Below are 27,952 nucleotides of genomic sequence, written 5' to 3' on the forward strand. Positions count from 1 at the left end.
ATATATTTTATTTGATTTTTCAATAACAATGAGTTTACACATATGTACATTTCTATATACCTAATGCAGGCATAAAATAATGCCACACTCAATGTTCATTTCCCGCACTCTGGTTAGCAAATAATTCAACCCAATTCCCATGTCTTCATGCATGTATGTATTATGTATATATGTTTTCTATGTTTGTGGAGTACACACATGCATATGCACATTATGCGCGATTTTTTTTGTGCTCAACTTTCTTTTTGCTGCACCTAAATTTTCATTAAAAATAATACGTAAAATAGTTTAGTTCTGAAAAAGAGACGCCATAAATTGACAATAACAAAGTAATCTTTCAATTGAGTTACACACACACACACAGATGCCACTGAATGGGTGATGGTGTATGGGTGACTGTGTCATAGTCACAACATGATTTCCATAATATACACGATATATACTTAAACAAGGCACAGTCTATACCTCTGATTTGTGCTAAAAAAAAAATACAAAAAATTGTGGTGCGTTCAGTTATTGTTATTGTTTTCGTTTTTGGGCTCACGTGTTTGTGTTATTGTTGTATCAACTTATAGAAAGTAAAAGTTCAAAAATTCACAATTTTTGAAAACGCCTATTAGAGATAATAGCCTATCATTACCCGCACAATACTGGCACAATGCGAGTATTTGAACTCTAGCCATTACAACACCTAGAAACTGGGCGCAACGACTGCGTTCGAGGCTGAAGCACTTCAGCGAATTTGGGTGTAACTAAGACTTCCTGTCCATTTCTTTGGTTGCCACGCTAGGCAGACACGTGTGCCACAATTTATTTATGCACAAAAGCAGTAAATGTGTAAATGGCCCGACTAAGTTAACAGAGTAACCTGTGCAAGTTCAGGGCGAAAACAATTTCAATTACGAGCACTTAACGCTGCCTATATACAAATTCATAAATGCAGAGAAAAAGGTATATTAACGCGCGGGTGCTTCTCATCTTTTTTTATCATACATACATACACACTCGAAAGCTTTTTATTTACGGATATAATTTTTGTGCAAATGCTATTTAAATTATTTACCCAATTACAAACATGTTCCTACTGTTAATTTCCCATTTGAATTAATTGTGTGCCATATTTGTTTAACTTGTTTATACAGAACTGTTTTTTTCCGCGTCTTAGCATCAAAATTTAGAATTTTGCTTTTACCGTGTATAAAAAAAATTTATATATATATATATATTTTATAATAATGTATAATTTTTATAATATATGTATAACAACATACCTATTAAATCAATTATATTTCGAATTTGGAATTATTGTAATTATAGAAATAACTTGCATAAATGAATGACAAAAAGAGACAATAAAAAAAATAGTTCAAAAATGTCCTTTAAAAACGCACAGATTTTTAAAACCTCCTTTTATTTGAAAACATATTTCAAAATATATTTTTTAAATGATAGACATATTTAAGGAAGCATTAAATATTAAATATTATATAGTTCAGTTGATTCTATTTGAAAACAATTCCAGTATGTAAGCAAATTCTTTCTACGATAGTCATCGCTCAATTATTCTATATAGAATGAATCATGACATAACTAAACCAATTTATTTCATTCATTCATTGCAGATACAAAGCAAAGGTACCGAACAACAAGTTAGCATCCAATTTTATGGCACCTAGCACATTATGTTTTTGTCTGAGCGAACAAAAAACGATTTGACGGACAACACATTAGAGCCAACAACTTCATGAACTACGTCACGATTTGTGTTTTTTACGGATTCACCGAAGCAAAAAACTGCCAAAATGAAAAGTAAATACCTAAATAGGAAAAGAGTCAAAGGTAAAAGTAGAAAAAAATAAAAAGTGCGTTTATCAATTTACTTTTTGCTATTGGCCTAATACCTCATTCACGTTCACGTGATCAATGGCTGGTAAGCGCTGACGTCACTTCGAGCCAAGACGGCGCTACCAAAGCAAACGTCACAGTCGACGGTCAACAACAGCTTGAATGGCCAATACTAGTACATCATTAAGATCGAAGTTAACATAAACTAGATACAAAGCCGGCTTTTGTTAATTGCCAGCAGCGCTCAGTTTGTTTTTTTAGAAATAAGTAGACGAAGAGCTTCTCCTCCCGACTGCAACACGTGGCGTATGCGTAATAAATACCAAAACCGAAGCTTACAATCAGTGCATGGCAAGGCCATAGAATTTGTAAAATTTGTTGTTTACATATTTTTGCTTTGTGATTTTTGCACTGCATGAACGAGAAACCGGTTGAGTGGTGCTTAAGCCAACCGCCACAAATCGCAATACACTATATGCTATATATACAGCCGTGCATACATTTTAAAATTGGGAAAGTATACAAAGACGCTTGAGTTATGCATTTCATTCGTTCCATTTGGGCTTCATTTTTTACAGAGTTTAAGCGCGCATTGTTACATGCACGCACAAAGAATAAATACAGTCAACACCAGTTAAGACAATTCAGCGTAAATTTAAAAATTGCTTGAATATAATATTTGAAAATTCTTTAATCTCAAATATTAACATTTATAACAAAATTGTGTAAGAAACAGAATTTGTTTTCTTCTAAAACTTAAAAATAAATTTTATAAATATAATTAAAATTACAAAATTAAAAAAAGGATTATATTAACCTGCTACTCCATATTTCCTTTGAGCCCCCAAAATAAATACATTATTACATTACTTTATACATTATTAGTTTGGAATAAACAAAAATAACATCTTAAATAATTTGATAATAATGTACATATAAGACATAAATTTCTTGTTTATTATTCAACTTTTTCAAGCCTAGAAGAATTTTAATATTCATGATTGAAGTCTCCACCTAACAATGGCGCTTTCCTGAACAATTTCTTTGATACTACAAGTAATATGCCATATTGATGTTTGTTGGAGTTAAAAAAGTAGTAAAAGGAAGTAAAAAAAATAATATAATTTTATTTTCAAAAATTATAGAAGGAATATATTTTTATTTGTTTTATTTCCAGAATAAGAGGATTCAAAATTTGAAGTTCCGGGACTCTTGCTTCAAAGCTTGCTTACCAACATTATCAGCAGTATGGAAGACAGATGCACGAATGTAATAACAAACATAGCTATAGTATATTGAATTATACGGTCATACTTGCTAAGTATATATATATGCAAATATACATATGTACATAGGGAAGTAAGCTTATACTCTATAAAAACCTTTAGACTAATGAGTTTTTATTTATATAATATTTACGACACATGGTTGTTATATTTTTAAATTTTAAGCATTACGTAGCGTACTGTATGTAAAAGTACATAATACTCATATATTCCCGCATATGGATGTAACCCATTAAATTTCAGGTTATTCGTAACACAAAGATTTCTGTTGAGTCGTTACAGCAAGCTGCTGTTTTAAGTAAGTACACAAGAAGTCGAACGCTAATTAAGATCAAATAAACAACATTATTTACTTGGTGCATAGGCCGTTATTTATATTGCTATTGATAAACTGAAGTTTCAAACTTATCACTGTCAACATCGCCAATACTATATACCAGTATATAGGTATGGTGATATCAAAACAGACAAAGGGTTATGCAGCAAGGCTCACGTTGAAAAGTTGATCCAGAGAGATGAAGAGAGATAGAGAAACACATAGAGGGGTCTTTGAGATGTTTTTTATTATTGAATTAGAGGATTTCCCATTTTAAATCCTAGCAGGTTGGAACTGCCTTTTTGAATATGATTTGTGTTTTTTTGCAGTAAAACTATTATTTCAAAAGTGGAGCCTACTCCCTCATTTTCTAGGAACTAGTTTCCAGCGCTTTCAATCGAAATTCTTCATCAATCTACTTCTTTCTGGCAGTAGCGGGAATATGAGCATTTCCAACAGTATTAGATCAATAATTCATGTAGGGAAAGATGGAACTATTAATATCTTTAACCACTTAAGATAATTATACAGCTATTTTTCTGCTCTTACAATAGAATTGCTTTTAGTTCCAGAATAGAAATACTTCTTCTAAAAGAAGAAAGAACTTTTACAGAACGTTCCATAAGAGAGATATGGAACTAGAATAAAATTGCTTGTATTTCTTAAAGCGCTGCAAGTAATGAGTTACAAGTTCAAGTATCCTCCAAAAATTATAAAAAGTGCTTTAGAAAGCTAAAGACTGGAGCCAAGTGTACCTTATTCTATACGAGTATCATAACTGAATATAATGTACTACATAGGTATGATATCGTTTTTTCTCTTGCGCTCAATCTGCCTAAATGTTTTATCCGCACTTGCAGCTCGCACCCGCCGCCACTTATGTGTGTCCGGTGTGTGGAAGTGTGTGTGTGTATGTGTGTGTGCCTCTGAGCAGCCGTCGCGTTTCGCGCATTGCTTAAATAAATGGCGTCCCACGTCGGTTTTGATTTAGTCGTTAACGCGCGGCCAAAGCGATCGCATCGCCAACTGAAAGGTAGAAACTAACAGCCAGAAAACAAATAAAAACATTAAATGCTAAGCCGTGTCGTCTCTAATCGTACCTGAGATATGTTTAGAATAAAATAAAATAAGTAAAAAGTGCCACCTAATTAGATTTGTGTTAAATGTTTGTCAACATTTTATAATCAAAAATTTTCATAAAAACGCTAATAAAGTTGCTAAAAGTTTTAATAGTTAAGGAATTTCTTTATTGTTATTGAAGTGTCGCATAGGTTCACAAACAAGTCGAAGCGCATTCAACTTTATTTGCAAAATTTACTAATTTAAAGACTAAGCGGTAAGCTCCTAATAAATAATATACTATACTATATGCATATATGAACATTTTGAAGTATGCAAAAGGCAACCAGAAATTTGAAATCCCCCCAAACGGAAGTGTGACAACGTTTGGCAAATTAGTTAGAACGCGTCTCATACTAGTCACTCATGCTCGAGTGAACATTACGCTTTAATTGAATGAAACTATTTGCCAGCAGGCTGGCAAACACACACACACACACACACCACTGAAAATTTAAATTAATTACAGTTAAAATTAGCAGCGACACAGCACAAAAGTTGACGTAAATTATTGATCAAATGCATGAAAATAGATCAGCGGAAAATTGTGAGATAAATTCCTTTGAAAAGCATTCCTTTGCACAATCTTTTCTACTGCGTTTTTGATGTATATTTGGGCAAGAAATCCAATTTAATATTTAAAATTCAGGGATGTAGTCGGAAGAAACAACAAAGAGATTTATGGTATATACTTTTCTTTGTCCAGAAAATTTGTATGTGATCGATCAATTATTAAGGAGCAGTGATGGTTGTATTAGCTCCACTGCTCGTGTAGGTGTTTATAAATGCATGTTGAATGTGTAAAGACCGAAACTTCTTTGAGGGGCTTTAAAATATTTACAATTTTATATGAGCTTTCCATTCTTTTACCAGGTATACAAGTCCATTAACCCAAAATTTAAGAATCTTTTCGTTTTGCTATAAGAAAGCCTACTTAAATGTATGATTCGTCAGCCGATTTGTTACGTAATTTCATTTTTTAAATGCTAGCAGATGTAGGATGACATAATGCCTGGATTTACACATTTATTTTTTCGTATTAAGCAAAACAAAGCCAAGAGGTAGTAATATGTACTGCAACATTACGCAGCAGATGATTAAAAAAAGCTAGGATTAAACAACCGGAACGTGTCTGACTCAAACACAGGAAACAGATTGAAAATTTATAAAATGGCTTAAGCCTAATATAATTCTCTGCTCAAAGTTGCATCTAAATCGCTTTGCAACTGACAGTCTAATCTAGCTTAGAAATAAATGAGAAATGTAAATTAAATTCGGATCATATCAGTCGAACAAATCAAACAATAAAGATTAAGTTATAAAAAGCTAAAATACCAAATGTATATAACAAGCAGAAGTTAAAGGTATATACTATATATACTACAAGTATATGCCCAGGACAAAATGAATTAATATATGTACGTCCGCCCGTCTTCCCAGACAATGTTTATTACAAACTTCCTCATTTTCATTACTTCATTTAGATGTCACATGCATATATCAGTCTTTGTACCAACCACTTTTTTACTAAATCGTAATCAAAATGAATTCGTGCAACAGATTTTTAGTTGAAGCCCTGTAGCGAGAGAGTACGCAAGAGTCGGACATAATTAAGCTGTTTCAAATTAACATTTTGTAATCATTAATGAGCTAAAAATAAAGGCAATTCTACTAACTATGAAGTCAAAACGGAGGTTAGCTTTTATATATAACTAAATACACAAATAAAATATTTGTTTAAAAAATCATAAAAGCATTTCAATAAAAAGCATTAAATAAAAGTCAATTAATCAAGGCAAACTAAAATGTAACGAATATGTGTGCAAATTGTTTGATTGTCTGTTCATAGCTTAAAGAAAACAGTAAATCGTTGAAATTAAGAACAAATTTCTATCAAATTCAGCAGTAACATGATCGCTTTCTTCGCAAGGCTTTCATGCTTATATGGCCGCTTCCAATATCAATATTACTCATACGACCTGGATACACAGCATAAGCTCTTCAACTTTTGATATAATTGCAAATTATTACAGCAACTTCAAAAGAAATAAGCGTATAGCCACACCTAATCCCATCTGATCTAGCCAAACTGAACACTTACCCAAACCATCTATCTAAAGCCTTAATCTGTTCTCAGTCTAAAATTGAAACGTAATTAGATTAAAGCTGCCTCAGTGGATAGTGTTGGATTTTTTCGAAAGTAATATTTCGCAAATGCATACACGAGTAAAACGATAGCAGGGAGGGCGGCTAAAATTACCGGCTACAATACAAAATTAAGCTTCGCACAGAACTGTATTGTTCAGTTTGTAGTGGCGCTGGGGCGCTGACATTAGGCACACCCTGAGGTATGCCGCAGCAGAACCAAACCCGACCCGAACACCAAGCAATTCAAACTGATTGTTCTCTCTTTCCATATGCAGTGCGATCATTTCTGATTTTCACAGTTTAAGTTACCATTTCAAATACAATTTAATTATAGTTTTTGCACATCGTTTTCAGCGGTGCACCTCGCTTGCAACGTTTCTCAAGTATTCGGGGAGATGCATATTTTTGTAAGCCGCTTAAAAATTTAAAAAACAAAAAACCAATTCTTAAATGTCAACGCATTTTGAAGAACTTGCTAAGTACATAGCTCAGTAGATTTATTAAAATCAGTTTTGTAATCTTTTCAAGCTTATATGAATATTGCGTGTAAGTAATTACAAAATGACAAAATTAACTAGCGAACAAATCAAATAAAACAAAAAGCAAAGCGGAGCAAGGTGAACAACTTTTTTGAAACAAACCAAAATTAATTCTGGCTTAGAAGCTGTCGAGTCAGTCGCTGCAGCTCTGTCTACTTAACCATTGATATTGCCAACACGTCGCTCTTACAATTGATTGTTAATTCATAAACACTCACAAGCATACCAGTACCCGAGTATATCAACAAATAAGTATTTCAATAACCGCTAAGCTAAGGCCGGCCACCTTGGCGCTCATTGAACTCGTCAGACTCGCTGCCAGACGACTACAAAAGTCGCGTGCTTCGCGACCGCCGCGCTGTTTTTCACGTGCGTAAAACGCGCCAAAGCTTGAGACTTTTCGACGCGAAAATTAGAAATACTCTACACCCCAAACAGGGTTAAGGGGGGCATATACATTCAGCGACAATATGGGTAGCACATAAAAACAATTATGTATTTACTTAACTTTATTTTATTTTTATTTAATGCTGAGAATTAAAATTGTTAGCAGTTGATGAGAATTTAATCAACATGTCTCAGTTTTCATTTATAGATATTTTTACAGAATTTTTTTCTGAATTATCACTATATTTAAGCCGAAATGTAACATTGCTAATACAGAAATAAGAAAATTTTGGAATTAAGCTTAGAGTTCTATATGTCTGCACTTCTTATACATATCTCAGTTTTCCTTTATATTTTCCAAATTGCAAACTATCCATAATACAATTTATGCTTTTCATTCTTGAATTCCTTTAAAAAAGTATATTCTTTTATAGAGTTGACATTTTTATGGCTCAGAATTCATCAATAGGTGACTGCCATCGTCAATTATTTTTTTTTTTTAAATACAAGTATTACATTTATTTATTTTTCTTGTGCCTGTAAATGCACAATTCTTTTCATTCGAAGATGCTTTACTTGTATAGGGAAATTTCCCAGTCGTATTTTATGCCTCATTTTGCTTTTACTTGAATTCTTGTTTTGCTTGAAATGCTATTTTAAGTTGACATTTTTTCATTTCTGTTTTGTGTAAATGTTTGCCAATAATTTACATAAAATAATGCGCAGAAACGTTGTGATTTGTTTTTCAACACAAAATCAAATTTAATTAATAGCCTTTAGCATTTTTTCTAATCTTTTATTTTGGCCGCAGATTCTCCAGTTTTAACCTGTTCCAGCTAGACATTCCTAAATTATTCACTGTTTTATGTGAATTGAGCATTAATTAGAATGAAATCGAATGGAAGTGAAGTGGGAGAGTGTGCTTTTGTTAAATTTTTTTACCTGTGGGAGTAATGATGAGTTTTATATTTAAGAATGAACGAAAACAATGTACTACAGAATGCACAAATCATGCGTAACTTTTACAAAATGTGCGCAATAATCAATAAATTTGATTAATATTCTTGATTCGCAATTATCAGATTTTGAATAAAGAAAACAAATACGAACATGAGTTCGCAATTCACTTTACGCTTCAGCATTACAAGTATAGTTTTTTTTCTTTTTCAAAAAAGAATAATCAAGAAACGTATAAAAAAAATATGAAATGAAAAAATTAAAAATGAAAAAAAAGTTGGTATACTCTTTTACCCTTTATATACAGGTTTGAAAAGGCTCGGGCGTTAATCAGTTGAATTAAAAGAGCCCCAAATATTTTGTGTGTCATCTATACTTGTATATATTTTAGAGGTCTGGCAAATACATTCATTTTAAAGAATTTTTAATTTATTCGTTTCTGGCAAAGACAGCAAAACCGTAAAGGGAATCCTAAAAATATACTGTTCGTAATATCAAGAAAGAATTCTTTCCCAATTCTAAAACAGACACAATATTTGAAAGCCACGTGAGTTAGGTTTATTTATACATAAAATCATATGAAGTTTCGAACAATTTAAACTTATAATTAATTTAATTTTGCAATAGCTTTCCACTTAAAAAAAAACGGCTTCAATTTCGCAATTACGTGTTTATGGATCGTTACTAAATAGCTTTAGCCTACAATACATGCTAGACATAAATCTGTTCTGTTTATTTAGTTTTAAGACTCTCATAAATAATTCATATTGAATCGTAGTACGTTAAACCATTCACACTAATGTAGTTAGTTCCTAGTATGTACAATAGAACACCTTTTTTATTCCCAAAAGTCAATTAAATATTGTGTAAAAATTTTTCCCCCACAAATATTTAATGACTTCCGCATATCTTGCAGTTAATTATTGGTACGCTGTGGGTTTGATCTCAGACAACACCATATTTAAACAAATAAAACTTGATTTACTTGAAATTATGCATGCATACGACTACTAGATTGAAGATATATGTGAAGACTTATTGTGTAGGTGAGAAATTGTTGAATGGAAAAGCTACGACTTTGAAAAGGCAGTCAAATTGTGGGTTAATCAATCGTAGATTAAACATTGGAGCTCATCTTCATGCGTTAACCTCGTGATCTATTAAATAGAATGGAAAATTTGAGGAAGTATTTAGCTGTTGATTTTTATTGTTGCTGGGAAATTGATAATTGTTGTTTTTTTTTATTTGAGCTTTGATTTGCAAAATCTGCTATATATCGCCTGGCCAGATTATCTTGGCTCGATCTTAACTGCCATGTTGCCTAATGGAGGCAATAAAACGTCACTCAACCTGCTAGCATGTCATACATATTTTCTAATTAAGATATGGATAATTGCTGCTGTCTTCAGATAAGACTTAAATTAAACAAAATACGCGCAAAAGGGGTACTTGCTATATTTACGTGTATCCCACCCACACACACACACACACACACACACACAACACGTCAGTCCAAATGAAAATCACAACAAAGTCCAAAAAGCAACAAAAACAACAAGAAAATTGGCTGCAATTACAAAATGTTTTCACGTTTCTGCCGCCGTGCACGACATGTTGATGATGTTTGCGGTGATCATGACGTTGACAATGTGTGATATTGCTTGTGGCATATATATACCTACTATATATATATCTGACTATACAGATGTGTGTGTGTGTTCAATTTGTCTGAGCACAGTCGGGCGATGCTTGCCACTCAACCAGTTGCATTGAACTTGACACTGTCAGCGCTATTTTTAATGTGCAATTAGGTCAGTGCAACAATTTACTCTGAACTCGTTTCCTAGACGCACTGGTTGACTGAGACGGAGTCAAGAGAAGAGGGAGAGAGCCGAGAGGTATAGAGAGAGCATAACGCAACCCTATCAACACCCTGCGAATGCCAAAAATTAAATAACGATATGCCAAATGTGCCGAGTTAGCCATATACATTAGTGGGTTGTACGACAAGTATTAGCACAGTTTTCTTTTTTCCAAAAAATTTCTATACTATTTATTAAACCAGTATTCTGCTACCAATATGACAGCTTAAGCTAGTTGCAAATAAATAGGGAATACAAGAATTGTCTATAGTATACATCTATAGGACACACTTAAACCTATGTAAATATAAAATGCAACATTTACAATATGTTTAAATTAAATATGAAATATATTTTAAGAAATTATATATTATACACAAAGGAGCTCGTGTGGAGATCTTAAGCAGTTCTTAAGTCTTCTTTTCCTGGGTCTTGAGAGCATTTTTTAAAATCCTAAGATCTTAACATCTTAGAAGCAAATCTTCATAAACTTATAAAATCAGGAGTTGATTAACTAATGGAAAATATTAATAATTGCTAGTAATATACTATACATTTTTGTTTTTAAATCCAATTCGGGATGATGTTTTATCATTTTGATAACTAACTACATCCGCACATAACACCAACCTGAAGTAATGGCTATTTCTGAGAACTCCACTCCAACTCTCCTCCTCCTCCTCCTTGCTTTTTTCTTTGTACATACATATTTCCCTTGTATGATCGGTCAATTAATATCTTACCACCCTCGGACCTGGGCCAATATGCAATGCGTTGGTCGCATGACGTGTTTATGTCTTGCACTTGATATTTGGGGCTGGCAGCCAGGTAGGGTAATTTTCTCTTTTGGTTGAACGCATTTCCCCGGCACTGTTACGCTGCTATTTAAGTTTTCGATTCACAATGTCGTCCATTGACGTTTGACTTTGATTGCAATGCACTTAACGCATTTTTCGGTTTCTCTAGCTGCAGTCATGAGTAAAAATGGACACAGCAATGCGGGCTTTGTTAGCGAACATGTGGACAGCAAGAAGCCGCCAAGTAATTGCTATTCCCTTGAGATGGCCGAAAATGGTGCTACCAAGTCAGCGATTATAGCCAAAGATCCCGACTACAATCCCTACGAGAATCGCGAGGTGGAGCATCCTACAACGTAAGTAATGATATATACATAGACTTGAAAATATTTTTTACACCTGAACAATATTTTCAGCAACTATGAAACGCTTTTTCATCTGCTCAAAGGTTCGCTGGGAACGGGTATTTTGGCCATGCCCAACGCCTTTAAAAATGCTGGCTACCTAACCGGTTCCATAGGCACCATAGTCATAGGCTTTATATGCACTTACTGCATCCACCAACTGGTCAAGGCGGAGTTCGAACTTTGCCGACGCAAAAAGGTGGGTTATTCGACTTTCTTCTCTATAATTGAAATACATAATACTTACTTACCTTTCAATTTTAGATTCCCAGCATGAATTATCCGGCCGTTGCAGAGACAGCCATGGGTGAGGGTCCAAAACTATTCAGAAATTGCGCACCCTACATTGGCACAGTGGTCAACACCTTCCTCCTAATCTATCAGCTGGGCACTTGTTGTGTATATGTGGTGTTTGTGGCGTCCAACATCAAGTCCATTGTGGATGCGGTTTATGAAACCAACGTTGATGTGCGGCTCTGCATGATCATCATACTGCTGCCATTGATCCTTATCAACTGGGTGCGAAATCTCAAGTATTTGGCACCCTTTTCTACGCTGGCCAATGCCATTACGATGGTCTCCTTTGGCATTATCTGCTACTACATTTTCCGTGAGCCTCTGGATACTGACGGCAAGGAGGCTTTGGGACGGCCCCAGGACTTTCCTCTTTTCTTTGGCACTGTGCTGTTCGCCCTGGAAGCCATTGGTGTCATCTTGCCGCTAGAGAACGAAATGAAAACACCGAAGAGATTTGGCGGTTCATGTGGTGTGCTCAATGTCTCCATGATTCTTATCGTCTTCCTGTATGTGGGTATGGGTCTGTTTGGCTATTTGAAATATGGAGGCGATGTGCTGGGCTCCATAACGCTCAACCTACCGGCCAATGACATGTAAGTTGTTAACTATACCGTAGACTACATCCATCCATCCTAAAAAATTATTCAAATGAAAGAAGTGCGGACTCTTTCGACATACAATATGTATAAGGGAATTACATAACAGAATCGTATTTAATATATTCTCAACAAATTCATGGCCATGAAAAAAGGAAAATAAATTCAGTAAAGAAACATGAACTCCTTCCACTTCCTAGAAAAAAGGCGAAACAAGATCTCAAGAGTTAGTGGATTAAGCAACAAAAGACAAATATTATATCAAGAAATTGTATTACACATATTATTCTTCAAAAATGACACCCGCAATTTTTATTTTACTAACTTTTTGTTCATCTAAATTGTTTAGCCTGGCCCAGTGTGTGAAGGGCATGTTGGCGTTTGCCATTTACATAACTCATGGCCTGGCCTGTTATGTTGCCATCGACATTACCTGGAACGATTATGTGTGTAAGAGATTGAGCGCACAAAGCAACAAACTCTTTTGGGAATATGCAGTGCGCACAGCTCTTGTTTTGGTCACCTGTAAGTACCAACTATACAAGTACGTTCCAATCTATGGACTTGACTTTACTAAACGAAATTATAATCCACAGTCTTGCTCGCCGTTGCTATACCTAACCTGGAACTCTTTATTTCGCTTTTTGGTGCACTTTGTCTGTCTGCCTTGGGGCTGGCATTCCCAGCGCTCATTCAAATCAGCACACATTGGTATCACTCGAAGGGCTTGAGAAAGGCATGGTTGCTATTAAGTAAGTTTTAATGTGATGTCACAGTAAATATTCGATCTACTTATAAGTGTGCCGTTTTATTTGCAGGCAACTTCGTGCTGATTATTGTGGGCATTCTGGGTCTTGTTATTGGCACATACACTTCGCTGAAAGAGATTGTCATCACCTTCTCGGAATAATTGATCAACTATCTGTTGGTTGTTATTATTCATACTCTTTGTTTATATCTCTTTGAGTTCGTACCACTCATTGCAATGGTTATTATGTTATTTGCAAGAGCAAACTATCATCTTAGAGACAAATTAGGCGATAGAAATGAATCGAAACTAGTAAATATCCTTAAACATTCTTAGCGTGTGTAACAAATGGGCCAAAAGCACAGAAATATTATTTGTGTAGAGTGCTAATATAAGCTAGAGATGTATCAGATTTGTGATATTTTCAAACAAGAAACTAAAAACATTGTGCCCAAAAATCTTTATAAATATAAACCATACTATAACGACATTATTTATAAAATTTATATAAGTAAATAGTTTAGCGTTTAGTTATAAAGAAAACAACAACTATAAACAAATACACATACATATGTATCAAGTATATGTATAATAATAAAATGAACAATAAACACACATTGGCCATACTAAATATTAGGAAAGTGTTTTTATATAATCCTTCAAAGCTCGACACAATCGGGTTATTCCATCCACTAGTTTGTCCTTCTTATGAAATGCAATTGATAAGCGGAAGCAATGCTTTCCATTATCGCCTTCCAGAGCAAACCTTGGACCGGGTATAAAGAAAATCTTCTCATGCTCCAGACTATACGTAAGAAAGTCACGTGCATTCAAGTGCTCAGGCAAGGATATCCAAATGAAATAACCCCCTTTGGGTACTATTAAAGTGCAGCTTTCCGGCAGCTGCTCGTTCAGCACTGCAATCACGGCCTTCATGCGTTCCTTGTAAGCCTCATACAGACGTGAAATATGCGATTGGGCCAATCCCAACTCGAAAAGGCTTCCGATAATGCCTGCGGTATAGTTGTTAAAGCATCCACCGCTGTTGATAATACCACTGCGTTCTAGAATGGGTTTAAGACGTGGCGGCACCTCCAGCCAGCCTAAACGCACGCCCGGACCAAGTATTTTCGAGAAGCTGCCATTCGATATAACATGACCGGCGAAGTCTGTATCCGTGCGCGCGTCGTAGCTAAGCAGGCGTACATGTGGGGGCTTCTCATCGTAGCTCAGAATATTATAGACATCATCGCATATGACCACAAAGTTAAATTTACGCGCAAGCGCCACAATTCCCCGACAAACAGCTGTAAGGTAAGATATTTTTCAGAGAATCTATTTCTGTGTTAACCCCAAGTCTTACCTGGTGAGAAGAGTATGCCCGTTGGATTGTGATAGGTAGGTATTGTGTAGTACATCGCCCAGAATTCCTTGCCATTTGGCTTAAAGCAACGTTCGCGTACTTTAGCTTCCAAATCCTTCAAGTCCACGCCATCATCGTTGAGTTTTACTACAAAAGGTACACAATTTCACGATTTATTCTTATTTTTTAGCTTTATTATCTCACCAGGCACAATGGTGAGAGTCGTAAATTCTTTCATGCTATCTAGCGCTATCATATATGTGTACTCGTCCACAAATATGTAACCATTAAAGTCAACCAGTGTGGATAACGAAAAATGTAGACCTTGTGAAGCTCCCGTGGTTATTATCAAATCCTCACTGAAACCGCAAAAGAATAAAGTCTATGATTTAGTGAAAAAGGATAAAGAAATTGTAAAACAAGAAATTTCAACCTTTTCATCGCACTATCATACATGCTGCTAAAATATTTGGCAATTTCATGCCGAACATCGAAGCACCCACTTGTTGGGCCATATTGAAACAGCAGTGACCGGTTTTCGCTCTTCTCATATTTCTAGACGTTTGCAACAAAGGAATAATAAATGTTACTCAAATAAACTATAGATGTTTAATATATATGTACATATTTACCAGCCGATGTGCAGTAGCCTGTTGGAATATATCGCAACAGGGCTCTAGGAGATCAGTGCCGGGTGCGCCTACACCTAGATTCAGTACTTTCGTCTCATACACATTCCAGTCGCTTCCATCAAAGAGATGCTTGAGCTTAGGATCCTCATTCTCGTGCGACATTGGACTAGGTTATCAGCAGGGCTCGCTAAATTGGACTAATCAGACAGAGAGATAAGAATAACTGCGAAGGGTTTGAAAATCTAACACTTTTGCCATTCACTGACATCTCGTTTATTTGACATTCACTTTGAAAGAAGTAAACAGCTGATACCCGCAACAGTGCAACCATAATTTCATTGAATCGGACAAATTTTGTAAACAATTCGAAGGCAAACTAAGTTCTGCAATATGGAAAAGGAGCAACAGCCCACAACATCAACGCACAATCAGTTGCTGGACTCGCCACGTGGTCCAACATTGTCCACCAGTACATCCAGCTTTGAGGCTTTGGATGCACACGACCCGAATTTGAGTAGATTGGCCACGATAATGTTTCGCAAGACTGAGGAATACATTACTCAGGAGCTAAATGGTCCACTCGAGGACTACAAACTGCTGGAGGAGATGAATAAGGCTACAATTGCCAAGTACAAGGATATGAGCCAAATAGCCGACAATCTCAGTGTTTCGACAAATGAGCTCAGCCTAAAATTCCAGCAGTTGGCCCCGCTGATGCAGCAAATTGATGAAATATCTGACACAGTGGACAAGCTGGAAGCGGCAGCCTACAAATTGGATGCGTATAGCATAGCACTGGAGAATCGTGTCAAGTGCGTCTTAAAGCGCAAGTCGGGTGCGAACACGACGCAATAAAAATCGGCTAAGTCTAAGACAAAAAACATTATAGAGTATATTTATTTCAATAGTCTCTACATTATCCAAGTAATAATTTAAATATAATCGCTATTATATTAAGAAATATCAGCGGAACTGCAAAAATAAGAATTATTTTATTAGTTATTGTATGTGTATACATACATATATCTATTTACTTTTGGCGACTGTACGTATAGAGCGGATGAGATTGAGTACTTGATCTTTTGCCGATGGAGCACCAAAATCCTGCTGACCCGCTTGTCTGCCCCAGCCAACTGAAAAATAACACGTTAGCTATGGTTGAGTTGACTGTTCTGATGCTACTTACACTTTGCCAGGAAGCGTTCCTCATGCAGAATGCATACGGCATTAAGGCAGAGCAGCGAAGCCTCAATGAGCGTCCAAAGTGTAAACATTTTCTTACAAAATTTGTTGCAATATAGCTTTAGAGTCAGACGCACACTATTTTGTTGACGTCAGCTGGTTTGCTTTTGCCTGCCAATAAGATTCAATTGTATAGAAACAGCTGTTTTTCTGTCATTCACAAAAAACGTATTCGAAAACATAAAGCATCTTTTTGCCGGCTTGACTTTTCAATAAGTAAATTTATGCCACCGCAGTTGAAGCACAGTTGTTGACAAATATTCTTCCTCTTTATGATCCACTTTAATTAGCATTATTGTTAATCCATTGAAGTAAACTTCAACTATATATTTCGTATGTCTAAAACGAATGTTTGATTTGAGTTTCAAAACAATCTGAATATCTCAAACTTATTTTGTTGGAATGCTACGAAATGTGAATGTTAACTGAAATTACAGGTAGACTCTCGGCTTTAACTCATTTAAAATGTTAGATTCTTAAAAACCACTGAGGCAAATGGAACATCACAAAGAACCGATAAGTTGCAAAAAGCATTACCCTTTATTTTATCATTTTTACATTTGCAAAGTATTCGCCATTTTCATGCAAACGCTGTCGTCATCCTTCTATAAAAATAAATTGTTTGCCACGAATCTACCTTTGTCTAATGCTAAAATTCCTCAAATTTTTTATGATGATTATATTTGTTTCAATAAAAATAAGACGAACATTTTGTATTTCAAAATTATCCACACTAACAATTACTTAATTTCGGCATTTGTAAACTGGGATAGAAAAAATAGATATATTTAATTTATAAATTTATTTATTTTTTTAATAAATAAGTATATATGTTTAGCAATGACATCATTATTTGATGATACAATATTTAAAATACATATTTGTTAGCCGTTTTTATTGCGCTAATCTCATATTTGATCCAAACCACATATTCTATTGTGGCGCAAATTCAACAAGTCGTTGAAACGAGATATTTGCATCAGCTTGGCATGTCTTCAAGGTATTTAGAAACGCGTTTTTCAGCACTCTTCACTGTTGTCGAGAAAGAAGAAGATCAAGTTATTTACACTGGGTGGCCAAGCATTTGGAATTTTTTGCTGATTAAAAATAGTTTAAATAGTGTGAATTATTTAAACAATGGCGTCTCTGAAGCAACTAATTGTGCTTCTTAGCTCTGTGGCCACTTTTGGGTACACTTTTTACGTGGTCGGCAAGTTAATGCTATTTTTGTCCTTGCCACGAAACATAAGCAAAGCCCACACCTGGATATTTAATTTACTTGACAATAGGTCTCGCATTGAGACTGCTTATGGACCGATTGTCTATGACACGCTCTTCCTGATAGCCTTCATCTTCCAGCATAGCTTCACGGCTCCGATATTACGTAAATTGGGCTGCCAGGCGACCCTCCGTACTATTTATAGTCTGACATCATCGATTTGTTTACATGTGCGTACAACAATAACAATACGCTTTTATACACATAATTTACATATTTTATTGTTTATATACCATTTAGTATTTGGTGCAAAACTGGTTGCCCGCCACTTCGATTGTGTTGTGGCAAGTTGATGTAAGCGATAGTGCTGTACTTTGGTGGACTTTTGTGATCACGCATGGCATATGCTGGATTGTGATTTATGGCGGAAGTATTATTATGGATTTACCTGAGCTGTTGGGTATCAAACAAGCATACTATGATATGAAACAGTATGCACCGCCAATTGCCTACAAATCCTCAGAACTACGCAATCTCTATTCCCATGTCCGTCATCCATCATTTGTGGGTTTCACCATCATTCTGTTTGCCACAAATGTAATGAGTGTGGATCGCCTTCTGCTGGCCGTGCTACTAACCACATATATGTATGTGGCCTGGTCTACCGATCAGAGCGATGTGGCTTACCAGAAGCAGCAGCTGCAGCGAAAGAAGCTGGAATTGAAATCCCAGTGAAGAATTGACATCTCAACTTACCTTTAAAAAACCATTTACTTAATGCATTTTTTAACATAAGACTCTAACTCAAGACTAATTCATTTTTATAAGCACACATTTTATTTTTTGTACGCTCACATGTGTAAAATAAAAATCTAACTCATTCGTACCACCGCAGGATCAAATGGTTGACCCTTAAATGGTGAGCCTTCAACATCCCACGCTTGTCGTAGACGTTCCAATGTTTTAGCCTGCTCGGGGTCTGCCTCGGGACGTATTCTGTGTTCCTCATCCGCTGCAATTTGTTGTACACGCAGTTTCTCAATAGCCGATTGTGAGCACTGGGGCAATTCATCCACATTACGTTCACAGTCCAGCTTCGTCACATCGATTTCCTCATCGCCCTCAAACAGTTTGTCCCACCAGCACTCTTTCGATTTGTCTATGAGCGTAAATAGTTAATATTAATCATTAAAAAAATGGCGTAGCACAAACCACAACTTATGAGCAGTCTGCCATTATCTATCGTCCACACGGCATCGTTGTGCTTAACGCGCTGACTGAGCTTGCCCTCTAGGACCATTTGCTGTGGGATTTTCTTACTACTAATTTTAATGTGCTGGGCTTTTATGTCGACGCATAATTGTTTGGAGTTCTGCAAGTCTTTCGGCAAATGCAACTGCACCTCTAGTTCCTTTAATGATTGTGACCAACAGTGTCGACCGAAAACGGCTCCATTTTTATAGTCGCTAGCTAAAAAACTAGGTTTACTCTCAGCCGAATCCTTACTAGATGTAGGCATTGAAAATTGGGGCTGTTCAGTCTCCAGAGTAACCTCCTCTATAGCTGGCGGCACAAAATTTGGTCTGTCGTTCGTGGCCATGGTTTGTAACCAACAGTCGGGGTCGTAGCGCTGCATGGCACCATATAATATTTTATCCCGCATACCTTTTGGAAAGCCAATCTTCTCATCTGCATCTTTTTTCGTGTGATAGAAATCGGTGCTGAAAAAACGAACCCATTGAAACTTTCTGAATGGAATTAGCTGTTTTTTTTTTTACTTCCGCCGCAGAAAGCCAAAAACTGCGTCCAAAAATCCTGTGATTGTCTTACGCTCTTGCAATATTTCCATTAGCATAGCATCGGTTCTTAAATAGTCTTCCATGTTTACAAATTGTATTCTTAAACGTGGCAGAGTTGGGAAACGTATAAATCTCGCCTGTAATGGCTAAAAAGCATGAAGCAGAATAAGGGCGCAAATTTTGAATATACAAAGTCGATAGAGAATGGGCGCGTAGCGATTTGTGATTATTGTACTTAATTGTAAAATTTTATTTACATTTACAAATTCAGACACATTTCAGTTTTGATTACATTTCAACAATTTTGTGCCCACGGCAGCACTCCCAACGCACATGTGGACCAATCGACGGCTAAAGAATGAAAAATGATTTTAGACAGCTAAAAACTTTGATAAACCAACCCACTTACAATTGTCAATCGTCCAAATACCAAAGTTTGTATCTTCTGCATCACTATCTGCATCCTTATTTTTTTGTATACTAGATATTAACTTTTCCAAGTCATCTACTTCACAATTTTCTCTAGCTGCCTGATCCGAAAGCAGGGATTGATCTTCATCCTCGTGTTTTGTTCGTATTTGGCACAATAATTTCAACTCATCGATCTTATCTTCACCAAATGGAGGTTCGGCTAAATGAAGCAAACTGGTATCCTGCTGTTAGAAATATTTCCGTTTTATATTTTATTTAACTTACCCTTCTACTATGGGTTTCGAGTATTTGTTCAATAGACCTAAACGACTCTTAATAAAGTCACGTTCAAATACCCAAGTCTTTGGTTTTTTCGTGCTGTCGCCGAAAATGATAGTTCGCGACTGATCTACACCAGAATGTATGATAAGTGTGCGCATTGTTTTTGATTGCACTGAAGAGTTAAGCGTTGAGAAATCGGTTGCTTTGAATTTACTGTTCTGAGAATTGAAACAATGATAATAACAATTGTTTAATAACTTAAGTCCCATGCATACCAAATCAAGTTCCTCTTTATACATGCGCTTCATTCGACTCAGCATCGAAAAAGTCTCAGTTAGCTTGTAACCCCAGTAGCTGGCTCCTTGTCGTTTCGATTCCTCTGCATTTGTATTCTCCGTCAATTGGACAAACGCAACAAACACCTTTTCGATTAATCCTTGCTTTGCCAGCATCCGAAAGAAGCCTTGTGTTGCTTCAATCAGCAGCTCCTCGCCCTCATTTTTCCACACGTGAGCAACGAAAAAATACTTCATTTTAAACATACTCGCAATATAAATATCCAGCAGAGCCTTGATAGATTCTCGTTTGACAATAGCCGTCAAATCGTTGACCACTGCAGCGAGTACTTCACGTATTATTTTCAGTTTATTCTGGGAGCAATACACACGCAATTTATTAAACTCTGCGCTTGACTTCATCTTGCTAACGTCTTTGAGTTTCTTGGCTCCACGTAGATGACACTCCAAGGTCAGATCGTACATTGCGAACAGTTCGGTCACTTGAGTCTCAAATTTCATTTTATCCTTTCGTTGCAACTTCTTTGCATCCAAATCCTGCAAGGTGCCGTGATGAGGAGCCCAGTAGTAGCTCTGCAACCACTCCAAGCAATATGCCGCTGTGTTGCGCAGCACATCGATGGGCGGTAGGTCCTGACCGTGAGCGCACAAATGTCTCAAGTCAACAACAAAAGATTCCAGTCCCAGTTGGTGTGCTGTTTTATACATTGTGATCATATTGTAGCCCTGCATAATGGACGACATAAAGTTGTAAAAACGTGTGAAGGCACTGGCGTATATGGTCTGTATATTGGCATTTCCCTGTGTGTCCTGCAGTTGAGCCTCAACCAGGACACTTGTTCCGAGTACGGCTGCCGGGCAAAAACGCCCACGTCGCAAATTCCACACTCGCATATGACTTAAAGCCTTCCGAAGACTTGATGGTGTTGTGGTTTTCGAGAACAAACAGTTGTAGACTGTATTGAATTCCGTTCTAAGTTGAAATATGTTCGTTATTATATGGAATCAAAATGTAAATACAGAAACTCACGTGTCCCGCCATGGGGTCACAATAGTGCGCTTTTTTGTATCAACAGTGGCCTCTACTAACGCTTTCGGAACTTTTTGTTTTTCTAATTTAGCATTTTTCGTTTTTAGCGTGTGATTAGTTTTCACTTTTTTTACCACAGCCATTGTAGTTTGTTGAAATTATTAAGCGGCGTGCTAAGCTCTTTAAATGTACACATTAAAATATCGATATTTCGAAGAAGTCGATTATTATTAATTGTATTCATGGAACGATATCTGTTTGAATGAGTTGTTGCAAGAAGAAGCAGCGTCAACGAGAACAACAACGAAAAAAAGGAGCGGGTCGTAATCACTAAATAACGCGCTTTATCTGTTGTTAAAAACAATCCTCTAGTATGAAATTACATATACATCGCATTAAGAATGTAAGACCGTTTGGAACACATTAAAATACTCTGCCAATTAAAAGATCTTGAATCTTTAAAGAACGCGCCTTTTTTAGCACTGCAGTCCTCCGCTAATTGAAAAAAAGTAGTAAGACACATGCATATCGTCTACACGTACAACGCAGGTATTATTAATCTGGAATACGCCGAGCCGACGTCGACATCACTAATCTTCGGCTCGTTTTCAATGTTTGTGATATTCACATACCTTAAGCTACTTTACATACTCGTGGCAATTTATGTGGCGCTGCATGTGCTCGCCCATTGAAGAAGCAGAATCAGGTGGAAGCGGCAGGGGTAGGGATTAGGGCAGGGGGTTCAGCGATGTATCACTTTGCTTCCGAACAAACACCGGAACTGCGACTCTCGGGCAAAGTGCTCGTCACCAGCCAGACAACGCAATATCTAAAGAGTTTTCAAATCGAAGCCGTGCGTTTTCTCTACCAACAGCTGTCCAAACAAGAATTCTGTATATTGAATGATGAGAGCGGTTTGGGCAAAAGTGCGGCTGTTGTAGCGCTATTGAATGCTCTTGGTGCAAGCAAAAAGACCTTAATAGTTCTGCAAAATGATGATCAAATGCTTGTCGGCTGGCAATTTCATTTTGGCGTACTAACGGATTTGCCCGTTTGTGTAATACAAAATATTAATGGTAATGTAGGATATTAAATATGTATATAATCGAAATTAAATGTTTCCCCTTTCCAGATAGCACAGAGTCGGCGCACAGCGTTTATTTGGCTAAATGGAGTGTTTTACGAAGCATTGGAGATCTCAGTAAACTGCGTTTTGACTTTGTAATTGTCGATAATCGTGGTTATACGTTAAATAACAATTTTTGCACTTCCATGCTGCTAAAGCAATTCGAGCGCAAAGTAAACATTGTAATATCTAGTGTGGATATCACAGTAAGTCGAATATAACTTATTGCTAAAATATCTAATTTGATGGGTATTTTCCAGTCGGATGTAAAGCTTTTGTATAATGTTTTGCGAATGGGAGGACGATTGGGTTATCAATTCAAAAGTTTTAGAAGTTTTGAGAACAAATACAGCCTACCCGATGCCAAAGAGGTATTCAACAAACGTCTAGATTTGGAGGAGTACTACAAACAGCGTGGCAAGCTGGGCGATTTCGTTAAGTGCGTATATGTAATGCTAGTCAGAAAGAGAAATAATTTGCGGTATTTCTTGTAAAATTTAAGAAATACATGAGCAAATTTTTGTTCTATCTGCTCCTTACCTTACATTTTCCTACAACTTTTCATTTAATTATTTATAGGGAGTTTCGTCTGCGTCGCTATCGGCATCAATTTGATCAGTATCTGCCTCTAGTCACACCGGAACAATATAAGACAAACCTGACACTCTGGTTAGCGAACAACAACAGCGATTCTACGCTTAGCGGCTCAACGGTCGCTTCTACAATAGATGCACGCTCCACAGCTGGCACAGAAGAGATAATTGAGTGTCTGATGAAGATCAAAAGAGAACGGGAAATGGCGCAGCGAGATGAGCCAGAGAAATTTTCAGAGCATAGCGATGAAGTAGTGGCCATGTCCCCGCTAATCTTTGAAATGTCCGATGCGGAAATAGAGGAAGATGTAGAAGAACAGCCCCTGGTAGTGGCAATAGAACCAGCAACTACTTGTGCGGATGTGGTGATGATTTCTAGCGATGATTGTGAGATAGTAACGCCGCCAAAGACACCTTCGCCGGTCTTTACTACCGATAGAGCACAGAAAGACAAACGAAAATTTACTAAATTATCACAGGCTGTGGAGCAGGAACATCTTACGGATTCGGAGGTGGAAATTGTAACTCCTGAACGTAAAAAACAGGGAGTTAAAAATACACCAAAAGGTGGCAAAAATAAAAAAATAAACGGAAAGCAAAGCAGTGTTGCTCTGGAGCGAACAAATGTTGTCCAGCCACAGACAGGAAACGGTAAAATAGTCCGCAGGACTCGCTCTGCGAATAGCACGCCTGTAAACAACAGCAAGACTAAAAAATTAGAAAATAAACATTTCGAATTGGCGAAGGAAACGCCTATGCGTCGAACACGCTCAGCTGGTAACACGCCCTCGAGTAGCAACAGGACAAAAAAAGTTAATGTTTTACTTCAGCGGATTGAATTGGAGACGACCCAAAAGATCCAATCAACTCCATCCCAAAAAAAAGCAAAAGGCGTGATCAGTACACCGAAAAGCGAATCTACAAAGCCTGCAAAGCGCTTGCTCCGTGAAGTCAATATTGCGCCCAAAGGCGTACACAACCGTGAAACACGAGGTATGCAGCGTTTAACGCGCTCCGCCGATTCACGTATACGCAACAAATACATGACCATAACAGTGGCTCTCGATATAGATAAGAAACCCACGCCGCGAAAGCCAAAAACGGTTGCTGGTCAAACGCCCAAGACAAGCAGAAATCAGACGAAAAATACGCCAGAGAAATTGGAAAATCAGACACCGAAAAGATCTAAACGAAAAAGTAAAACCCTGCAGCAGGATGAAAAAGTTACAACTACGCCCAAAACGAAATCTAATGCCAAGCCAAGAATGCAAAAGCAACAGAAAGACACACGCAGTCCACTTTTAGGACCAAAACCAAAAGCAAAAACCACAGCACCTCTTCCCCCTGCAGCACCATCCATACAACCCACGCCGCAGTTGATCAGCTCAGGGTCAACCAATTCGAACTGCTCGTTCACGCAATGCGCTCAAAAGCTGCCCGATAACCTATCCCAACTGGATGCCCTTGAGCCACCTGCATTTCGCATGCCGTTTGCGCCCATATCAACGTCACTGCTGTTGCCCTATAGTTTGAATCTGTTTAGCGATTCAGAAGTGGGCATTGTGCCCGCTTCGAATCAACAAACTGATATTGTTGTGATATCTAGCTCGTATGATGAGAGCTCTGGACAGTCCTCAGCACAGAGTAGACGGACCCGCGCCTTAAAACGCAAACGCCAGCAGAGGACGCCTGTCATGTCTCCACACGATCTCGAGCGGCCCAGCACATCAAGCTTTGGTTTAATGTTGGCACAGCAACGGACACAGAATAAATCGCCGGATCTTTTTAGCAACTGCTCCGGTGTTTCACAGTTGCCGCTCACACAACCAGCCCCGGCAAGTACGGCTACTGGAACGGCCACCGGCGCATTTGAAGGCTTCAAGATATTTGGGTCCGAGGTGAAGCATCTGCAGCAGCAACATGCGAAGACGCAGGCGAATAATAGCACGAAAAAGAAACGCGATCGCTCCTGTCTGGACATTCTGGAGCAAATGTTCGAGCCACGCCATAAAAAGGATGCCGCAAGCTCCAACAATGTGCTGCCCACATATCCGCCAGCGATGCACGCGCCACCAACTGCTCAACGGCGACGCTCCGTGATCGAGGATGATATCTTTGAGATCACAAATAATGGCGAATTCGGCAGTCGTTTGCGTTTGAATTCTACAGGCGATGTCTCACCCGTTCAACAGCAACAGCAACATAAAGAGTTGGGCCCAACACAGCACAAAATTACCAACTATTTAATTGGCTCCAGTGCTGGCCAGGAAGACGAACCACAGCAACAGCAGCAGTTGGGGCCAAACAGTCGCACCTCCACGCAAACACTACGAAAATCGCCAAAAGGCATCAAGTCCACACAGTCCACAAAGTTAACACGCTGGTTCGGAACAGCTTCTTCTGCGGCAGCCTCACCCACCTGCTCTGGAGAATCTTTGAGTGCGCCCAGCACTCCGGTCATGTCGACAACGAGCGCGGCTACCCAATCAGCGCGTATTGTGCGCAGAAGCGGACCGACAAAGCGAAAGCGACTCGATCTGTTCAAGTGAGAGGATGAATGAGAATAGAAAACGTACACTTCAATGATCTTTCGAAAAGACTCTGAGACAACAGACTACAGTATGCTGCGAGCCATTTAAGAAATGTCTTTGATACAATTTTGCTGTGCCTTACAAGAAACGTAATTAGGAAAAGAAGCTGAAAATATTCGTTTCATTACAGTTTCTAAAGAAGTTATAAGTTTTTAATAATTAAATTTAGTTATAAAATCTTTAAGTTTTAAAAGTGTCTCATAAATGTTCGTTCCCTATATCCAACATTCTCAAAATGTAAACTAAAGCAAGTTTTATTTCCTATCTTATTTTATTTCCATTCTACAAAATTAGTCAGCTACTTGTTGCAGCATTACGATTTCTTGTAGGGCACGCAGTTTTTTTTTTAAAAGACTCTAAAAGAATTTGCCAATTTGCAATTAAAGCACCCAACTCTACGGCCACAAGGAAAGAGGAATTATTACATAAAAAAATGTATATGCCAATCAATTATATTTAACATTGTTTTTTATACACTTATGTATGTTCATTACACGTATACACACATAAAGACTTCATTTTTTATTTGGAAACATACATATTTGTTATTAAATTCACATTGGAAATATTTAGCACATAATTTTTATTAGCCAATTTAGTTAATTCTTAAATTTGTAAATGAAGGCTACGAGTATATTTTTTGTTCATGAAACGGGCAATAAACTGAAATTGAATCAAAATTAAATTCAAACACCCTCTTGTCCTTTCACTGGGCCGTCGGTTTGCTAAATATGTGCGTCAGATTGTGCATTACAGCACGTCTCTGGAACTCAAGCTCCCGTCGACATACAGATCCCAGTAACGGCGGACATTGATATTTGATCTTCTCGTTGGCGTACGTATTGCTGCCGTCCGGCTTGAAAAAGAATTCGCTAATGGCATGCACTGAAAAAATATGCACAATTAAATACATATGTACTACATATGTGAGGAGTCGATAAATCGTCCAATACGGGACAGAAAGAGCGGACCTTGCATTTTGAATGGACGAAGATTGCGATGGGGTCTGCTAACTAGCAGAGACGGTGAAGACTCTAAAATGTTGTTCAAATCTAAACTCTCTGGTACCGACCACTATTTTCTATCGTCAATAATTAGGCTTAACTTCAATGTTTGAAATATTTGTAATAGGTATATTTCAATTTTTAAGTAACACTTTAAATATTTTCTTCATTGCTCAATGTTTAGTCTCACAAGATTAACAAAAAGAAGCGCGCGAAAAATAAGTATTCTGCTACGATCAGCAATAAATAAAGAATTGTTGAATTGCTGATCACACCGTAATAAGTTTTGTAGCGACCTATCTACATGGAATAATGAAAATTAATACTCACAGCAATATATGCCTTTAAAGAAGCACGACTCGTGCTTGGATGAAATTGAAAAGAATACGGGATTAGCGTCTGGCAAGGACTTTGTCACCACATATTTAGCCGTTATCGTATTCAACCAGTAGGGCCAATGGGATAGGCGTTCGTTGTATTCCACTGTGTAGCGCCAATCGTGCGCATGTCCATGATCGGAAAGTATCTTGAAATTAATGCTACGGGAAGCCGTAAGCTGAGCAGCTTAATAAATGCATTAAATAGCAGTATTCGATTGAATGACTTACATTGTTGGATTCAGTACACGCATTTTATTAAAATCGGCAACATATTCCCAGACCTTTTCCGGCCTCGAGTTCCTGATAAGACCATCTATTTCATAGTTACGATAGCCGCTGGACAAAACAAAGACGTAGAGTATAAGGGCAGCGCAGAGCACAATCGAGCACTTTTTGATATTCCAGCGACGTCTGTTTTGCATGGTGGATATATGTATTTGTATATAGCTGTGTGTGTGTGTGCGTAACTATTTGGAATTTCAAATAAACAAACAAGCGGGTGAGGATGTTAATGGACTGCCGAACAGATCGGAGAGACGGGCCGAGAAACAAAGGGAAAACAACTCTCCAGCAGCCGCAGAACGGACCAAACAGCAGCGAGGCAGATGAAAGACTGATGCAAGAGTGGGAAAAACTAAACTGTAGTTCAGCATAAGAGTGCCGTCCCTAACCGCATGGATAGG

At 37.4% G+C, this 27,952-nt stretch overlaps 10 protein-coding genes across 12 annotated transcripts; 5 read left to right on the forward strand and 5 right to left on the reverse strand.

The window, feature by feature from the left end:
* The first annotated feature begins 4,550 nt into the window (after positions 1-4,550).
* LOC115622125 (proton-coupled amino acid transporter-like protein CG1139) lies at positions 4,551-13,802 on the forward strand. Its single transcript, XM_030515977.1, has 7 exons — positions 4,551-4,783; positions 11,426-11,612; positions 11,673-11,859; positions 11,925-12,550; positions 12,903-13,078; positions 13,150-13,305; positions 13,372-13,802. Exons 2-7 carry the CDS (start codon positions 11,434-11,436, stop codon positions 13,461-13,463), a joined length of 1,416 nt encoding a protein of 471 aa, XP_030371837.1. The 5' UTR covers positions 4,551-4,783; positions 11,426-11,433; the 3' UTR covers positions 13,464-13,802.
* On the reverse strand, positions 13,792-15,511 carry LOC115622126 (uncharacterized protein YER152C). The gene is made up of 5 exons (XM_030515978.1): positions 15,297-15,511; positions 15,098-15,219; positions 14,869-15,023; positions 14,665-14,811; positions 13,792-14,608 (listed from the first exon to the last, which is right to left on the reverse strand). Exons 1-5 carry the CDS (start codon positions 15,456-15,458, stop codon positions 13,935-13,937), a joined length of 1,260 nt encoding a protein of 419 aa, XP_030371838.1. The 5' UTR covers positions 15,459-15,511; the 3' UTR covers positions 13,792-13,934.
* A 105-nt stretch (positions 15,512-15,616) lies between these two features.
* Positions 15,617-16,257, forward strand: LOC115622127 (biogenesis of lysosome-related organelles complex 1 subunit 2). Its single transcript, XM_030515980.1, has one exon. It carries the CDS (start codon positions 15,687-15,689, stop codon positions 16,149-16,151), a length of 465 nt encoding a protein of 154 aa, XP_030371840.1. The 5' UTR covers positions 15,617-15,686; the 3' UTR covers positions 16,152-16,257.
* LOC115622128 (immediate early response 3-interacting protein 1) lies at positions 16,164-16,633 on the reverse strand. Its single transcript, XM_030515981.1, has 3 exons — positions 16,483-16,633; positions 16,331-16,429; positions 16,164-16,268 (listed from the first exon to the last, which is right to left on the reverse strand). Exons 1-3 carry the CDS (start codon positions 16,568-16,570, stop codon positions 16,213-16,215), a joined length of 243 nt encoding a protein of 80 aa, XP_030371841.1. The 5' UTR covers positions 16,571-16,633; the 3' UTR covers positions 16,164-16,212.
* A 1,016-nt stretch (positions 16,634-17,649) lies between these two features.
* LOC115622798 (nurim homolog) lies at positions 17,650-18,651 on the forward strand. Its single transcript, XM_030516863.1, has 2 exons — positions 17,650-17,987; positions 18,058-18,651. Exons 1-2 carry the CDS (start codon positions 17,676-17,678, stop codon positions 18,490-18,492), a joined length of 747 nt encoding a protein of 248 aa, XP_030372723.1. The 5' UTR covers positions 17,650-17,675; the 3' UTR covers positions 18,493-18,651.
* On the reverse strand, positions 18,572-19,639 carry LOC115622435 (nudC domain-containing protein 3). Its single transcript, XM_030516376.1, has 3 exons — positions 19,536-19,639; positions 18,970-19,478; positions 18,572-18,916 (listed from the first exon to the last, which is right to left on the reverse strand). The coding sequence occupies exons 1-3, from the start codon at positions 19,637-19,639 to the stop codon at positions 18,630-18,632; spliced, it is 900 nt and encodes a 299-aa protein (XP_030372236.1). The 3' UTR covers positions 18,572-18,629.
* A 122-nt stretch (positions 19,640-19,761) lies between these two features.
* On the reverse strand, positions 19,762-21,743 carry LOC115622855. The gene is made up of 5 exons (XM_030516939.1): positions 21,576-21,743; positions 20,525-21,518; positions 20,253-20,467; positions 19,966-20,201; positions 19,762-19,907 (listed from the first exon to the last, which is right to left on the reverse strand). The coding sequence occupies exons 1-5, from the start codon at positions 21,716-21,718 to the stop codon at positions 19,852-19,854; spliced, it is 1,644 nt and encodes a 547-aa protein (XP_030372799.1). The 5' UTR covers positions 21,719-21,743; the 3' UTR covers positions 19,762-19,851.
* A 112-nt stretch (positions 21,744-21,855) lies between these two features.
* On the forward strand, positions 21,856-22,288 carry LOC115623180. Of its 2 annotated transcripts, none has more exons than XM_030517400.1 (2): positions 21,856-21,978; positions 22,040-22,288. In XM_030517400.1, exon 2 carries the CDS (start codon positions 22,097-22,099, stop codon positions 22,265-22,267), a length of 171 nt encoding a protein of 56 aa, XP_030373260.1. In that variant the 5' UTR covers positions 21,856-21,978; positions 22,040-22,096; the 3' UTR covers positions 22,268-22,288. The 2 variants fall into 2 exon arrangements, with proteins under 2 accessions (XP_030373260.1, XP_030373261.1); XM_030517401.1 differs by having other exon boundaries at positions 21,878-21,978; positions 22,023-22,288.
* Positions 22,289-22,293: 5 nt separating this feature from the next.
* On the forward strand, positions 22,294-26,570 carry LOC115623174 (protein suppressor of underreplication). 2 transcript variants are annotated; one of them, XM_030517390.1, is made up of 4 exons: positions 22,294-22,651; positions 22,708-22,907; positions 22,962-23,140; positions 23,281-26,570. In XM_030517390.1, exons 1-4 carry the CDS (start codon positions 22,324-22,326, stop codon positions 25,841-25,843), a joined length of 3,270 nt encoding a protein of 1,089 aa, XP_030373250.1. In that variant the 5' UTR covers positions 22,294-22,323; the 3' UTR covers positions 25,844-26,570. The 2 variants fall into 2 exon arrangements, with proteins under 2 accessions (XP_030373250.1, XP_030373251.1); XM_030517391.1 differs by having other exon boundaries at positions 22,974-23,140.
* On the reverse strand, positions 26,433-27,864 carry LOC115623178. The gene is made up of 3 exons (XM_030517398.1): positions 27,498-27,864; positions 27,220-27,428; positions 26,433-26,770 (listed from the first exon to the last, which is right to left on the reverse strand). Exons 1-3 carry the CDS (start codon positions 27,689-27,691, stop codon positions 26,592-26,594), a joined length of 582 nt encoding a protein of 193 aa, XP_030373258.1. The 5' UTR covers positions 27,692-27,864; the 3' UTR covers positions 26,433-26,591.
* Positions 27,865-27,952: the final 88 nt, after the last annotated feature.

This window comes from Scaptodrosophila lebanonensis, unplaced genomic scaffold (assembly GCF_003285725.1).
Source record: "Scaptodrosophila lebanonensis strain 11010-0011.00,11010-0021.00 unplaced genomic scaffold, SlebRS2 tig00000043-arrow-pilon, whole genome shotgun sequence".
NCBI classification, from domain to species: Eukaryota; Metazoa; Arthropoda; class Insecta; order Diptera; family Drosophilidae; genus Scaptodrosophila; species Scaptodrosophila lebanonensis.